At 36.5% G+C, this 15409-nt stretch overlaps 1 protein-coding gene across 3 annotated transcripts in view; it reads left to right on the top strand.

Annotated features, from left to right (window-relative positions):
- Positions 1-15409, top strand: part of Uba1 (ubiquitin-like activating enzyme 1) — a 381832-nt gene that overhangs the window by 120470 nt on the left and 245953 nt on the right. For all 3 annotated transcript variants that reach the window (XM_090390820.1, XM_090390822.1, XM_090390821.1), the window contains exon 5: positions 11830-11936. In XM_090390820.1, the coding sequence (XP_090246946.1) occupies positions 11830-11936 (107 nt within the window). The remainder of the gene's footprint in view (positions 1-11829; positions 11937-15409) is intronic.

Genomic DNA, 15409 nt, shown 5'->3' with positions numbered 1-15409 from the left:
CAGGAAAACCTTGCTTAACATGAATTGGATATGCACAACAATCAGTTAGCGCAGTTGAATGAAATGATACTATTTCTTGCTTTAAGCGAGTGATTAATCAGTTAATGTGAATTTTTTACATTATATTTACGTGACACAAAATTCTCTGTCATCAATCTGCAGCGATTGGAAAAGCCTGAAGTCATTAAGAGACATGAACGGTGCTAGTAATACAATGATTGTACAATATGCAAATTGCAGGACAAGATGAAAAAGTTAAGCATGATTAAACATCTTTACTTAATTTTTTTTGTAAAAAAAAAAAGTAGCTCAATCAAATGTTTTAGACATTAAATAAAAATTTAAACAATTGCCTAGCAAGATAAATAGCAAGCTAATGGACATTTGCCCCAAATCGCGTGTACATGCTCAACCTGACTTAACCTTTGAACAAAGGGAACAAAGACGCCAACTCCGAAGACAGCTAGAAGAAAAATGCCAAAATGGAGAGAACAGCTGGACCATAATGTTAGTCATAGTGGATGGTGGCTAGAGTGGTGCCGTTAACACTTCACAGTATACTGTGCTTGCACTATGTGAAGAGGAATATAGAGGAACAAACAAACCCTAGTGCAAAAACCAAGTGACTCCACTAGTATCCACCAAGGAGACCAGTATGCAGGCACTGCATAGGGAACGTGCAAGGCCCTTGCAGTCAAAGCCATGCCCCACACACCCTTGCATATCCACTACACCACCTGTGGTCTCAACTCCAACCTTAATAGCGTTCACTGTTATCTACTGTAACCATACCCTACCTACTCTTCTTAACAGAAACTCAGATTTCACCTTTCCCTGGCACCATCCATCTCAACCATTCAAACTATTCACTATTTAACTCCTTTCGACCCAAGGATGGTGTGTGCACATACATCCGCTCTGACATACCCTGCCAGAGAGCACCTAACCTAGAATCGCCCAACTTTGACCTTCTTTGGCTAAAAATATCTCTCCCCACTTAGTAAAATTCATTTGCTGTCTATCGCTCCCTAATACCACCAACCACTCAGAGCTCTTTAATTTCCTCTCCTCAAAAGTTGATTTCCTCCAGTCCTAATAGTGAAGTCATCCTCCTAGGTGATTTTAATGTCCATAACACCAACTGGCTTTCCTCCTCCAGCTGTACAGATCCTGCAGGCAGAGACGCTGAAATATTTGCCATAACCAACGACCTTACACAAATAGTTCACAAGCCGACCAGATAACCAAAATCACTTCCTTACCAATGACCCTTCCAAATATACAGTGAATGTAGTGAGCTCCCTGGGTAATTCTAACCACAATCTAGTGCTCATCTCCTGCCCCATGCAACAACGCTTACACAAGTCACACCTGCACAGGAGTAGTCTGGCACTATAACAGTGCCAAATGGGACAGCCTCCGAGACTACTATGATTCATTCCCATGGTTGGACTATTGTCTGCAGTCTTCCAATCCAAACATATGTACCGAACACATTACCAAAGTAATCCTCATTGGCATGATAACGTACATTCCCCACACCACTCTGAACTGCCGTCCCCTATCCAAACCCTGGTTTTCCAAAAGATGTGCCAAGGCTGTACTAATGAAAAACCAGTCATACCACAACTGGCTCAAATTAAGAACACCATCCTCCTTCAGTGCCTATACTGAAGCCCAAAACATGCAAAAAAATCATAGTCCGAAACAGAATTTGAACGGGCAAAAAGCAGGAAACTTGCAGGCTGTCCTAGTGGCAGCCATGCCTTTTGGTCTCTTGCCAAAGCAATTGTCTCAACTTTTGCCCTACACTACTCCCACCCCTATCATACCCAGATGATTCAATTGCAACATCACCCAAAGAAATAGCTAATCTCCTGGCTTCACACTTTGCCTGCAATGCACACGTAACCGACAATGGCAAATGCTCCCCAGTCATTTGAACTGCCCAATATACAATGCCCCGTGTATCCTTTTGCCAGAAAGAGATCGTAAACCTGTTTTCAAAATTAGACACAAAAAAGCTCCTTGTCCTGATGGTATTCCTCCAATTGTCCTGAAGGTCTGTGCAGCAGAACTGACTCCTATCCTATGTTGTTTGTACACACTATCTTACTCCACTGGTATATATATCCCAAAGCCTGGAAATTTGCCTATATTCAACCCATTCCCAAAAAGGGAGACAACTCGCTGCCATCTAACTACCTCCCTATATCACTCACCTCAACTCTATCTAAAGTGATAGAGAAAATCATCAATTCTTAACTACTACTCTACGTTGTAGGTACCCAGCTATTAAGCGACCACCAGTATGGATTCTGCTGATGCCAATCAACAGGCCACCTGCTCTCATATATTATTATTATTATTCAGGTCTCCATGGAGTCAAAAGACTCATTGTGGGGGGTCCTTTCTAGAAACACCAGGCTATCAAGACTCATCGAGGGAGGTCCCCTCCTAGGAAACACAAAGTCTGTCATACCACTCCTTAAACGCATTGACCGTTCTCACTCTCACCACTCCATCAGGCAATGCATTCCATGGTTCAACCACCCTCCATGCAAAGAAACCACTCCTCACCCTCTTTCTCACAGTTTCCTTTCATAACTCCCAGGGATGGCCCCTTGTCATGACTCCTTCCTGCTGTTCAACCAAGCGAAAGAACTCCCCAGTGTCAACCATATTTAAAAGTCTCAATCATATCACCTCTCCTTCTTTCCACCAAACTCTGCAGTCCACACTCCCTCAGCCAATCCTCATAACTAACATTGTACAGTCCTGACACCATCTTTGTTATCCACCTTTGTACCCTTTCCACAGTTAATTTGTCCCCTTCAAATCCTGGGGACCAGATCTGAGAACAATAATCTAATTGTGGTCTGATCAGAGTCTTATACAACGGAATGACAACCATTTTATCTCTGCAAGTCAGTGTCCTTCTCATAATTGCAGCAATCCTCTGTGTTACCTCCACTACCTTTCTAATATGTCCCCTAAATTTCGGGTTTCTATCAATCATCAACTCCAGATCTCTTGTTTCCCCTACTTCCTCCAGTTTAACTCCTCCCATAGAGTACGCAGCATCCCATCGAAGTGTCCCAAACCTCAAGACGTTACATTTTGCTGCATTAAACTGACACACCATTCTTTTGCCCATCTGTCTAGCTTATTCAACTCTTCTTGCAGGGCTACCACATCTGCACTATTACTAATAACCCTTCCCAGCTTCGCATCATCCCCAAACAGTTGAATATCCCCTTGTAATTCACGGACAATGTCATTGATATAAAGGTCAAACAATATAGATCCCATTACTTAGCCATGTGGAATCCCACTTGTAACCTTCTGCCTCTTTGATATTGCTCCACCATACACAACTCCCTGATACCTAACGGACAGCCAATCCTGAATCCAGTTGACCAGTCTGACATCCAGACCCATGTGCTGCAACTTGAATATCAGCTTATCATGTGGCACCCTGTCAAATGCCTTTTGCCAAGTCTAGAAAAATGGCAGTATATGCCTTTCCCTCATCTTAATGCGCTTGTAACTTTATCATGAAAGGTTAGCATATTGCTAAATCAAAAGATCACCCCTCACAAATCTATGTTGACTCTCACAGATAACATTACCCTCATCTGTCCAATGCTGTATACTGTCCCTCACTACTTTCTCCAATATCTTACTAACTACTGATGACACACAAACTGGCCTGTAATTAGACACTTCCAGTCTGGTACCACCCTTATGCAATGGCACTATCTTACCTTCCTTCCTTCCATGGGAACCTTTCCAGCAGCTAGACTGTCATTGAAAAGCCAGGTCAAAGGCACTGTCAGTTCCTTAGCACATTCTCTCAAAACTTGTGGTAAAATACCATCCAGTCCCACAGCTTTACTAACACCCAGAGTACTCGGTATGTGGAACACACTCTCCTCCTGCACCTCGAACCTGTCTTCTCCCTCTAGTATTCAAATTGACTCCTCCAGGATGAAATACTCCAATAAAGTGTTCATTGAACAATTCCACTATGTCCTTTGCATCAGTCATCCTATTCTCATTTTTATCTTACAATGTCATTCTTCCACAGTCATTTCTCCTCCTACTGGCCTCATAGCTAAAAAATTCCCTAGGATTTTCCTTGGATCTAAGGGCCAGTCTTTTCTCATATTCTAGTTTCGCCTTCTTTACCATACTGGTCACTCTCCTGGCCCGTGTCTTATATTCTTCATCCATCTTCTCTTCACCTGCCTCCTTATATCTCTTTCATAGCCTCTTTTTTGCATGCGATTCCTGTTTAATATTGTTTGTCATCCACTTTACTCCAAATTGTGTCCTCTTCTTCACTCGTGGAATATAGCTTACCATTGCTGCTAACAAATATTCCTTCACAATTTCCCAAGCACTAATGATATCCCGGCCATCCAACTCCTTCCTCCACGAAACTTCCCAAAGTTGACTTCTAAGACTATTATAATCACCTGCTTTGTAATTCCACATACGTTCCTTTCTCTTTGATACTCCTGCATGTCTATTCATTTTCCAAGTCAAAAGCATATGGTCACTCTTTCCAACTGGTGGAGATATGTCATCTCAGTTATCATCAACTCTTCTGATGCTATAACCAAATCCAAAACTCTTGAACCTCTTGTTCCCTCTGTTACATGTTGCCTACGACATTTGTCCCTCAAGAATTCTAGAAATTCCATTCCCTTATTGCTACGTGCATCTTCCTCTCCCCAACTTATACTACTGTTGTTAAAATCTTGCATAACAGTCATTCTTCTTGCACTTGCCATGCTCAACATCTCCTGGTCCCCACCCTCTGTGCTCCTTGGTCTGTAGCAATGCCCCACTAAATATTCTGTCTTGCCCACCTCCACCTCACACCATATGCTTTCAAAATCATTAGTGTCACAGCCTTCCAAAGCCTCCACTCTTAGAGGACATAGGTCGTCACTTATCATAAGCAGTACTATATCACCCATCTCTGGACATATACCATGGAAAAATTTGGCACTGCACTTGATATCTCTAAACCCTTTGACAGGGTCTGGCACAAAGGCTTACTAAGCAAACTTCCATCATTTGGACTATCTCAGGACTTCTGCAGATGGATTACCAGCTTCCTGTCTGGACGCACACTATGTGTAATGGTAGATGGCTCCCTATCCTCCCACTATCCAGCTAATACTGGGGTCCCACAAGGTTCACTTCTCTCACCGACCCTCTTCCTTCTATACATCAATGACCTACTTCAGTTGACCTCCAACCCAATACACAGTTTTGCAGATGACAGCACATTGCACTCCTCCCTTATTTTGAAAAATCTTACCCTACACAACTCACTTCAACCCACAGAACATCAACCACAACTTCCCTTAACGCAGACCTCTAAAACATCCTCCAATGGGGCTCAGATAACCTCATCAACTTCAACACTAGTAAAACCCAGTTCTGTCTTATTTCCCACAATAAAGAACCATTTTCCCCCAGTATTATTTTTGATAAGACTCAAAATCCCAAACAAGATGAAATTTCTCTTCTCAGAATTACCATGACATCAGGTCTCTCCTGGCATAAACACATCACAGCCATTGCATCCTCAGCTTCCAAAGAACTAGTCTTTCTCTTTTGCTCAAGATGTTACTTCACTTCAAAACAGCTGTTAACCTTATACAAATCGCAAATCCGCCCAGCTATCGAATACTGTTCTCACATTTTGAGTGGGGCTCCTAAAAGCTCCCTCAAAATGCTTGACTCAATACAGAGGAGAAAAAAAATTAGACTGCTAAATGATCCATCTCTTTCCGACTCACTCTCCCCCACTTTCACATAGACGTTTAGTCTCAGCAATTTGTATATTCTACAAATATTTTCATGGAAAATGCTCATCTGAAACCACATCAACAATTCCCCCACTCTGTACTAAATCCATTGGAACACGTACAGCCACTTCCCAACATCTCTTCACAGTACACCTTGAAACCCACAGAACAAGTTTCTTTTCCTCCTTCATCCCTGCTACTGCTGTACTGTGGAACAGTCTTCCCCCCTAGGGTATTTCCCAAGGAATGCAATATACAGGCTTTCAAAGCAAATGTTAACAAGTTCCTCCTTTTCCAACCCACTACGTATACTGTACTAAAGTACTATAGGTTGACCAGCCAACCTCTCGTATATGGGCCCAACATTAAAAAAAAAGAAGAAAAACATTTTTTTATTAACTTTGATGATTTTATCCTCTAATATAGCTTGTACTGTAATTTTTTTTACAAATTTATGCCAACTGATGGATGAATTAGAATTATTCCTGTTGTTTGTTGTATTCGCTTACCGCAATTTTGCTTAGCACACATTGCTTGATGGATTAATTAATTGCATTAAGCGAGGTTTTTATGTATACAAGACGTTGTTCAAGTCAATTTTAACTTGTGGATCTGAGAGTTGGGTTAGAAATAAAATACTTGACCAAAGACTAGAGACCACAGATGTCAGAGTCCTGAGAAAGATTGAAGGCATGAACAGAAGGCATCAATGGCAATAGCATATTAAAAACGAGGATCATATTAAAAACATTGTTAGCATCCAGGAATGTGTAGCAGAGCTAATCTCAGGTGGTATGGTCACTTAAACAGAATGAGATAGAGAAGATTAGCAAAACAAGTGTTTTCTGCCAGGTTGGCAAGAAAAAGACCCAGAGGAGGACTGAGATATAGCTGGATTGATACAGTAAAAATTGCCTTAGAAGACAAACATAAGATCTGATAATGTTGGAGTCTTGATTGATAATAGATTGATTTGGAGGAAAATTGTTGATAGGAAGTTAGTAATGATGTAAGTTCTTCATGTAGTACTATCATATCCTGTATACCCCTTGAGGATGCATGTCAGGAATTTGATGACGATAATGATATAGTTAAATATAATCTGGCATTTTCAGACATGAAATTTTATTAGAACTCTGAAATCAGAATATTGGTATGAACATATAGCAAAACATGAAAATTGACTGTAAATCATTATCAATTAAGTCTATTTCATGTAGGCATTTTAACAATTTATTTAAAATGCAAAATTCAAAATTTTGAAGGTTTATTGGTTGTGTTTATCTTACTGCTATTACAAGTAAGAGAAGATAATAAATTTAGTTTAATCCTTTATCCAAGTGTAAGCAAACAAAGTTTGCACCTGAAAATATCTTCAGGACTGAGAAAAGGTTGTCCATCCCTTGGCAACTCGTAGCAAAGGTGGATCAAGCTCTCATCATTCCTTGTCTCAGTATCTCCCATAATGCAAAGCACATCTCCTTGCAGACATGTATACTGCTATGCATTAAGGGAAGGGCCACTACCCTTAATGCATACTACATTGTTGATTCTGTTTATATCCATATTTAATTTACCATCTTCATTAAAAATCATGCCTAATTAGCTGAAATGTTTTACTTGTTCTATAGGTTCTCTGTTCATAATGCATTGATATTTTTAGTACTTTGCCTATTTTCATTGTCTTTGACTTGTTATTGCTGACCTTCATACCATATCTGTTACAACAGTTATTCAATTTAGTCAGGGAATCTGGCAGACTTGTTGCGGAACTGAAATTTTATGGAATAGGTTGTTTACTCCTTATTCCTGGAGGTGTCCTATGCCCGTAGAAGCGCATGTTCACGGGGCCGGTTTGCCTGCTTGCGGGAGGAAAAACTGCAGATAAACTGGGGAGAAAAACCCTGCGGTCCACACCCAAGACCAGCTAACTTGGCTATGGTTGAGAAAAACCCTAAGCTCCTTACATCAGCGACGGGAATCGAACGCAGACACGCCTTTTCCAGCCATATGGCTGTGAAATGCATAGCCACTCTGCTAACTGCACAGATTTATTTAGAAGTAATATTTAACTATATAAGAGATAATATTAAAAATTTTAATGTTACTTTTTTATTCCCCTTCCTTCATCAACACTTTATTGATGAATAATTTTTTTTTTGGAAGGTTTTTTAAATTTCAAATGATTTCTTGGGTGAAACTGATTTGATTCATGATGTAACTTTTTTCTTCATCGGTGATCGCAAATTTTCTTTATATGGACTTGAATGATGACTGTTCTGATGAAATATGTAATTGTTGAGTACTTTAAATTTTCAGTGATACAACTGTTGAGCAATGTTTGTATCTAATATTTGCATCACTAGCAAACTGCTTCTTATTGCTAATAGCAAGAAGCCATTAATGTTTTTGTTGAAATAATTATTATTTTTTTTTTTTCAGAAGTACACATTTGATTTGTTCAATATTGAGACATGTCAGCCTCTTTTGATTGTCACAGAGTATTAATGTACCAAGCTGCAGTTCTCCCATAGATTCTGATGATTCATGAATATCTGAACAGAATGTTAAGAGACTTCCCAGACTGCTGTCTTTCTTTATTCTGCATGTTTTTTTTTTTTATTATAAATTTTTTAATTTATGGCTGTCGAAACACTATGCCTACTACTCATGAAGAAATACTGTGCACTAGCAATAAGAACAGTGAAAAGGTACACTTTTAAATAGTCTTGATGTAAACCCACGAGGGTGGAGCAGGGGATATGATAGTACTGCATGAAACTTTACACGATCACTAACTTCCTATCAAATTTTCTTCCATATTAGCTTATCTCTGGATTCTAATATTGTTAGATCTTAAATTTTGGTCTTTAAGGACACGTTTTTTATTATATCCATCCATTTAATAGGTTTTTTTCCCCTGCCATCCTGGAAACACGTGACTATTTTGCTTACCTTTATCTCTCTCTCTCTCTCTCTCTCTCTCTCTCTCTCCTGTTCTGCTTAAGTAGTAATGCCATTTTAGATTATCTCTGGATATACATTCCTGAATGCTAACAATATCAAGTTTGCTATTAATATCCTTCCTAACACTTGCTTTCCTAATCTTTCATCTTCTATTCTGTTTAATCAACTGAATTAGCTCTTATATATCTATGAATGTTAACAATGTTAAGTTCCTTTCTTATATTTTTAATGTTTCCGTTATTCATGCCATATGTTCACTCAACAGTTTTTCCCCACAACTGTTCATATCTAGTTTCTGATGTAATTAACTGTTTATTTCTAATCCAGTTCATAGATCCATAAGATTAAATTGGTTTGAACCATTGTCTTGTATACAGATAGTTTTGTGTGTGTTGACTAATTTCTCACTTATTCCATAAAAACTTATTTGACTCCTTATCATACCAAGCTTTCTTTATTCTATTGTCTATTTCTATATTTAATTTGTTATTTTCACTAAAAATTCTGCCTAAATAGCTGAAATTTTTACTTCCATAGATTTTTCATTTAGGATGCAGCTAATTTTTTGACTGTTCCCGACTCTTGTTTATTGCATTATCATACTAAATTTTGTTATAGCAATTCAACCATCTGGTGGAACACTCACTTTGGAAATTCCTTTTTAAATATCACATTTCAGCCATCTCAAAAGGTTTATGCCTCCTTGATTTCTTTAAGTGTATAACATCTGAGATTTAATACATCCAATTTTGATATTGGGTTTGGTTCCACTTCATTTCATAATGTGATCCATATAGATGATGAAAAGTGGAGATAGTGTGTGCACTTTCTTACACTTGGTTTTATATCCGACCATCTTCCTGTGTTCATCCTCCTTTTTGAATTGCAAATTCACACTTAAGTAAGATTATATGTTACTCTGTGTAATGTTCTCTTTACTCCATACATTTGTAATATTTTGAAAATCTTTTCACTTGACTCTTATATATGTATGATTATAACAGAAATGAGTCTAAATTAAACAAGTCTAAGTGAAAATATGATCTCGTCTCTTATATTACTTGGATCCAACTTGTTCAAGTTTCTCTTCCACAGATTTTCTGGCATTTGTTGGCATTAATCTTATCTGGTGGAACACTCACTTTGGAAATTCCTTTTTAAATATCACATTTCAGCCATCTCAAAAGGTTTATGCCTCCTTATTTGAGAATTCTCCCCCCCCCACATTTCAGGTTTTTAATAGCTTTTTCTACTTCGAGTATTTCTTTTTACTTCCTGAATATTTCTGTTTATTGCCACCTCTGCCACATCTTGTTTCATTTTATTTTGCTCAAAATAACTCAAGACATCTAAGATATCTTTACCTTTAGTTTTACTTGTTACCTTTGTCATCTCTGATCTTTTTCGTGATACTTTTTCTTACCTTTTTAATCTTTTTCAGTGTCCTCTAGTACATATTTATTGCGTTCCTGACATTTACTTCCTGTATTTTCACTAGTGTCTTCCCATGATTTAACTACTTTTTTTTACATTTTTGTTTCAGAGTACAAGTTTGACCTACTTGCTAGGAACTTTTTTCATGTTTCCTTCCTGTTTGCCAGGACTGCCTCTTTAACTTCTGATTACACAATGAAGTTTAGGTTGTCACTAGTGGCCAACTTTCCATGTTTCTCTGGCTGGATCATTGTTTTCTTTGGTGTTCTACTTCTCAAAGTTTTGATTCTTGTTATTAAGTTTTTATTTATTTTTTCTTTAATAATTGTATATTCAAGTCTACATTTCCCTTCTGAAATCTGCTAAACAGATTTTTATATATTTTTCTTATTAATCTGAATTTTATTTGGTGATCTTCATATTTTAAATCCTTGTATGCTTGTCTTGAAGCAACATGATGATATTGCTCTCAGCAGTAACATAGATTTTTATTTCTTGTATCTTCTGTGAATTTGTGCATATCTATATTCTGGAACAGGAATTCATAATGAATAAACCATGTCTCTTGAACAGAAGTCCAGAAGGTACGACCATTATTTCCCCAAGCCATTTCTGTACATCTGATTTGTTTCCTCTTTAGATATACAAGATTATATTCAAGAAATATCTATGCTAGATGTGTGTATTGATATCAACTGAATTCTTATTATTATGATAGGTTAGGGTTCAAGTATTGAAGTATAGGCACATGAAGGGTATAGATCACTAGTTATGCTGAGATAATAAAGTTAAACACGAATTGTTTCATGGTGATTTTTCTTATTTCTGATAAATACGAAACATGTTTTTGTATTCAATTTTCAAATAAATAGGGAAATGAGATTCATTAAAAATATTATATAGCAGTATTGGTACATACATATACGTAAGTCTTTAGTTCCATTGATTTAAAGATATAACAATCCCAATCAGAAGTTTGCAGTTTAAGTGCAGGTCACTTTGTTATTCTTCTTGTTTGTTTCCTTATTTGATAAATGATAGCATTAGAGAAGTGATAGAATGCTAGTTATAAGTTCTATGTAACTTAATTCAACACAATCAACTAATTTAAGATTAAAAAAATCGACCAATGCAGCTAGTTTCACCTTTTGGTTAAACTAGCTGCATTAGTTGGTTTTATTTTTTAATGCTGCACATATCAACAGAGTTAACTAATTTACCATTTTTCCAGAGTGGAAAATATTACACTTTTTGTAATCTTTTGATGTCGAAGAATTTTGAAGTCTTTTGAAGAATTTTTGATGTCATAGCCATTACCTAACATTTTACTAAGGTAGCTAAAAGTCCATCCTGACTATGAATAATAACAAAATGGTACGTGTGAAGGAGCTTACTTCGAAGGGACCTTGGACTCCAAATCCACTGACTCCTTATTAAGCAGTTACATCACCACTGATACTATAAACAAATTCTAAATTAAAACTTAAAAATGATTTTGATAAATTCATTGTATTTTTGTATAGCTAAATATTATTTTGTATATGTAATTCTGGATGCAAATTATATTTTTTCATTCTGTTTACACTCTCCTTCCCTCCAGGTTGTTGTATTAACAGATTCCCCATTAGAAGAACAACTTCAAATAGGGGATTTTACACATTCAAGAAATATTAGCTTGATTATAGCAGATACTAAAGGCTTATTTGGGTATGGATTTGTTATATTTCTTTAATTTTTAACTTGTATCCTCAAGAAATAGAAATGAAAATATTGTAATTAAAAAGTGGATTAGAAATCACATACTTCACTATTTTTTGTTGGAAGTTTTTTCATTTGGTTATACTATCAATTAAAGATACCAAGAAATTGTATACTTTCTTAATCCTTTATCCAAGTGTAAGCAAAGAAAATTTGCACCCAAAGTATTTTCAGGACTGGGGAAAAATATGACTTCTGCATTACTTAAACTTCAGTATCACCTCTGGGTCTGGCTCCCACTGAAGAGATCTCAAAGGACGAAACTGATCTGGGTAGTGATCCTTCCCATAATGCATAGCATTATACATGTCTACAAAGAGATGTGCTTTGCATTATAGAATACTAAGGCAAGTGATGTGAAGTCTTAGCTTCTTTATAAGAGTTGCCCCAGTCCTGAAAATACTTGAGGCGCAAACTTTGTTTGCTTACATTGGATAAAGGATTAAGCCAAGTATATAATTTCTTGGTATCTTTAATTAACTATTTTTTGTAGTTTGCAGTGACAGACTCCAATCTCGATAAGTGCTGCATTAATTTATCCAAAATTTGTGAGACTAATTTTAAGACTCATTGAATCACACATTGACATTGGTTCACAAATTTTGCTTATTGTGTATTTTGGCAATTAATGAATATTAGTAAATATATGCTTATTCATATAAGTTTCATTTCAAAAGTATTTCATTGATAAGAAACACAAAATCTTGAATTTAAATTGTATTGAATATAAATACAATAAATATAATAATATATGGCTATGTTAAGATTTTTTTTCAATGGGGGCAGTGAAATAGTTTAATTTTTCCAAAGGGGCCTTGACATCCATAAGTTTGGGAAGCACTGCTTTAGCAGACTTGATAAATTTATATTGTACTAATGTCTTTTCACTCAAAATGTTGGCTGGGTTTTTGAATTTTTCAGAAAATTGTGAGAATTATCAGAAACATCAGCACAATGTAGGTATTGAGGATTCTTCTTGCATTGTTGATCTGAAAATCTATCATAAAGAGATTTGGGTCAGTTTACAAGGTTTCATTTCATGAAAAATTATGTTGTCATCTGAAACAATGGTGGCATTCTTCAGTAATCAGCTTAGCAAACCAGGTATCTGATAAGTAGACCAGATTTCCAGTTTTCTACCAATAGTTAGTGCAACTGTCTAAAAAGTGCTGCTTATCATAATCAAATTTGTGGGATTAAGGGATAATCAGATATGTTTTGTGTATATTCTCTTTATATCGCTCACTGTAATAAGTACTAAGGTTATTGCAACAAAAGCAGAAATTTCTGAATACATGTTAGCTGTTGCTATTTATGTGCAGTTGACGATTCCCCCCCCCCCCCCCCCCCCGTTTTATATATCAGAATAAGAAAATTTGGAGAAGAGCAAGTCACATTCAGACTACATAACAGTTTTAGAATGAGATTGTTGGAATAATAGTCCATTCCTGTTTTCACTTTAAGACAAATAGTTTAGAAATTTTTGCAATAGAACTAGGATATATATATCTATATTTGTAGAACTGGAAGAGGCATTTGAGATACTGATAAGTTATATTGTGTAAATAAATGGGACAACCACTCATGATCCAAAACATTCACCACCTAGCATGTTTCATAAGACATTAATGGATCTTCTTGTTCCCACTTAACATCCTTGGCAGCTATTTCTTTCCTAGGGATTGTTTCAGACCCGGTATTTTGCATGGTCACAGTGTGGTCTTGATGGATCTGGACTCGTCCAATAAGACGGTGCTGAATGGCACAAGGCTTGCATTATATAAGCATGGTTTGAAGAAAATAGCTATGTGCTCCCCTGACTACCTGATTTGTCTGATTTGAATCCCATCAGACATAACTGACCTCAGAGCACACAGGTAGTGGAGTAAATTAAAAGGTTGGTGTAAGCAGTTATCTCAATCAAGAGAGGCCCAGCATGCTACCATGTAGATGATCATTATAATATTTTGGTTCATGAGTACACATTGATAATGTGTGTTTGTCTTGCACCTATTTCCACTCTTATCCATCTATATGGATCATGAAAGTAGCATTACACTTAATATCGAAATTGGAGATGTTAATATGTGCTCATTTTGCGTAAGTAAAATTGGAATAGTCCATTTTCACTTTAAGACAAATAGTTTAGAAATTTTTGCAATAGAACTAGGATATATATATATCTATATTTGTAGAACTGGAAGAGGCATTTGAGATACTGATAAGTTATATTGTGTAAATAAATGGGACAACCACTCATGATCCAAATTGGAAATTGGATCATGAGTGGTTGTCCCATTATTGGTAAAATTGGAATAGTCCATTGCTGTTCGAGCATATAAGAACTTCCTTACCAAATCATGAAAAACTAAAATCAAACCAACTTAAATCAGCAGTTTGGGAAGTTCATAGTTGATTGAAAACTTGAACATATACACAGCAGAATAAGCAGAGCTTTATGGTGATGAGTCAGCTGAATATATATGGAATTAGCAAAAAAAATCATCAAAGCTCTTAACTAGCTTTATACAGACAAAATCCAGTTTGAACTTATAGATCTCAGAGTTGAGTTAGATATCTATAGTATGAACATAGACCAGGGATAAAAAAAAAATGACAGTTCCTGAATAAAGTTTGAATGAATAGATGACCTTAATCATAGAATCATTTAAAATGAAAATATTGGAAGGAACTTGGCATCATTTATATTCACAAATGTGTGAGCAGAGCTATACCTAAATAGAATGGGAAATGAAAGCTGAATAGCAAAACAGGTGTTTAATGCCAGAATGTTGAGCCTGAAGTTAACAACAAAAATGGAAAAGCATGAATGAAAAAGATCCTAAGGAAGCCCAAAATCTAGGTATATTGATGCAGTTGAAGTGCCTCAGAAGAACAAAATATAAAATTGGACAATATTGGCGTCATAATGAGGCTGATCCGGATTGATGTGATGAAGATCAATGCATATTTTGATGAGAAATATGCGTTGTTTCGTATGTTTATGGAAGTCATGTAAGAATTGTTCTTTTCTAATTTTTTTTTAATATATATTTCATCATCATCAAATTCCTGCCATGTACCCTCAAGGGGTGTACAGGATATGACAGTACTACATGAAAAAATTACATCATTACTAACTTCCTATCTACAATTTTCCTCCAAATCAGTCTGTTACTTGTCAAGACTCCAACATTATCATATCTTATATTTCTATCGTCTAAGGCACTTTGTACTGTATCAATCCACCTATATCTTGGTCTTCCTCTAGGTCGTTTTCCTGCCAACCTGGCAGAAAAAACTTGTTTCGCTAATCTTTCCTTTCCCATTCTATTTAAGTGACCATACCACCTGAGATTAGCTCTGCTAACGCATTCCTGGATGCTGACAATGTCAAGTTCTTTCCTAATATCCTCATTTTT

The sequence above is a fragment of the Typopeltis vanoorti genome, chromosome 3 (assembly GCF_054136105.1).
Source record: "Typopeltis vanoorti isolate ZY-2024b chromosome 3, IOZ_Tvanoo_1.0, whole genome shotgun sequence".
NCBI classification, from domain to species: domain Eukaryota; kingdom Metazoa; phylum Arthropoda; class Arachnida; order Uropygi; family Thelyphonidae; genus Typopeltis; species Typopeltis vanoorti.
Note: the sequence above shows the minus strand (reverse complement) of the source record. Positions and strands in the feature narration are given on the sequence as shown.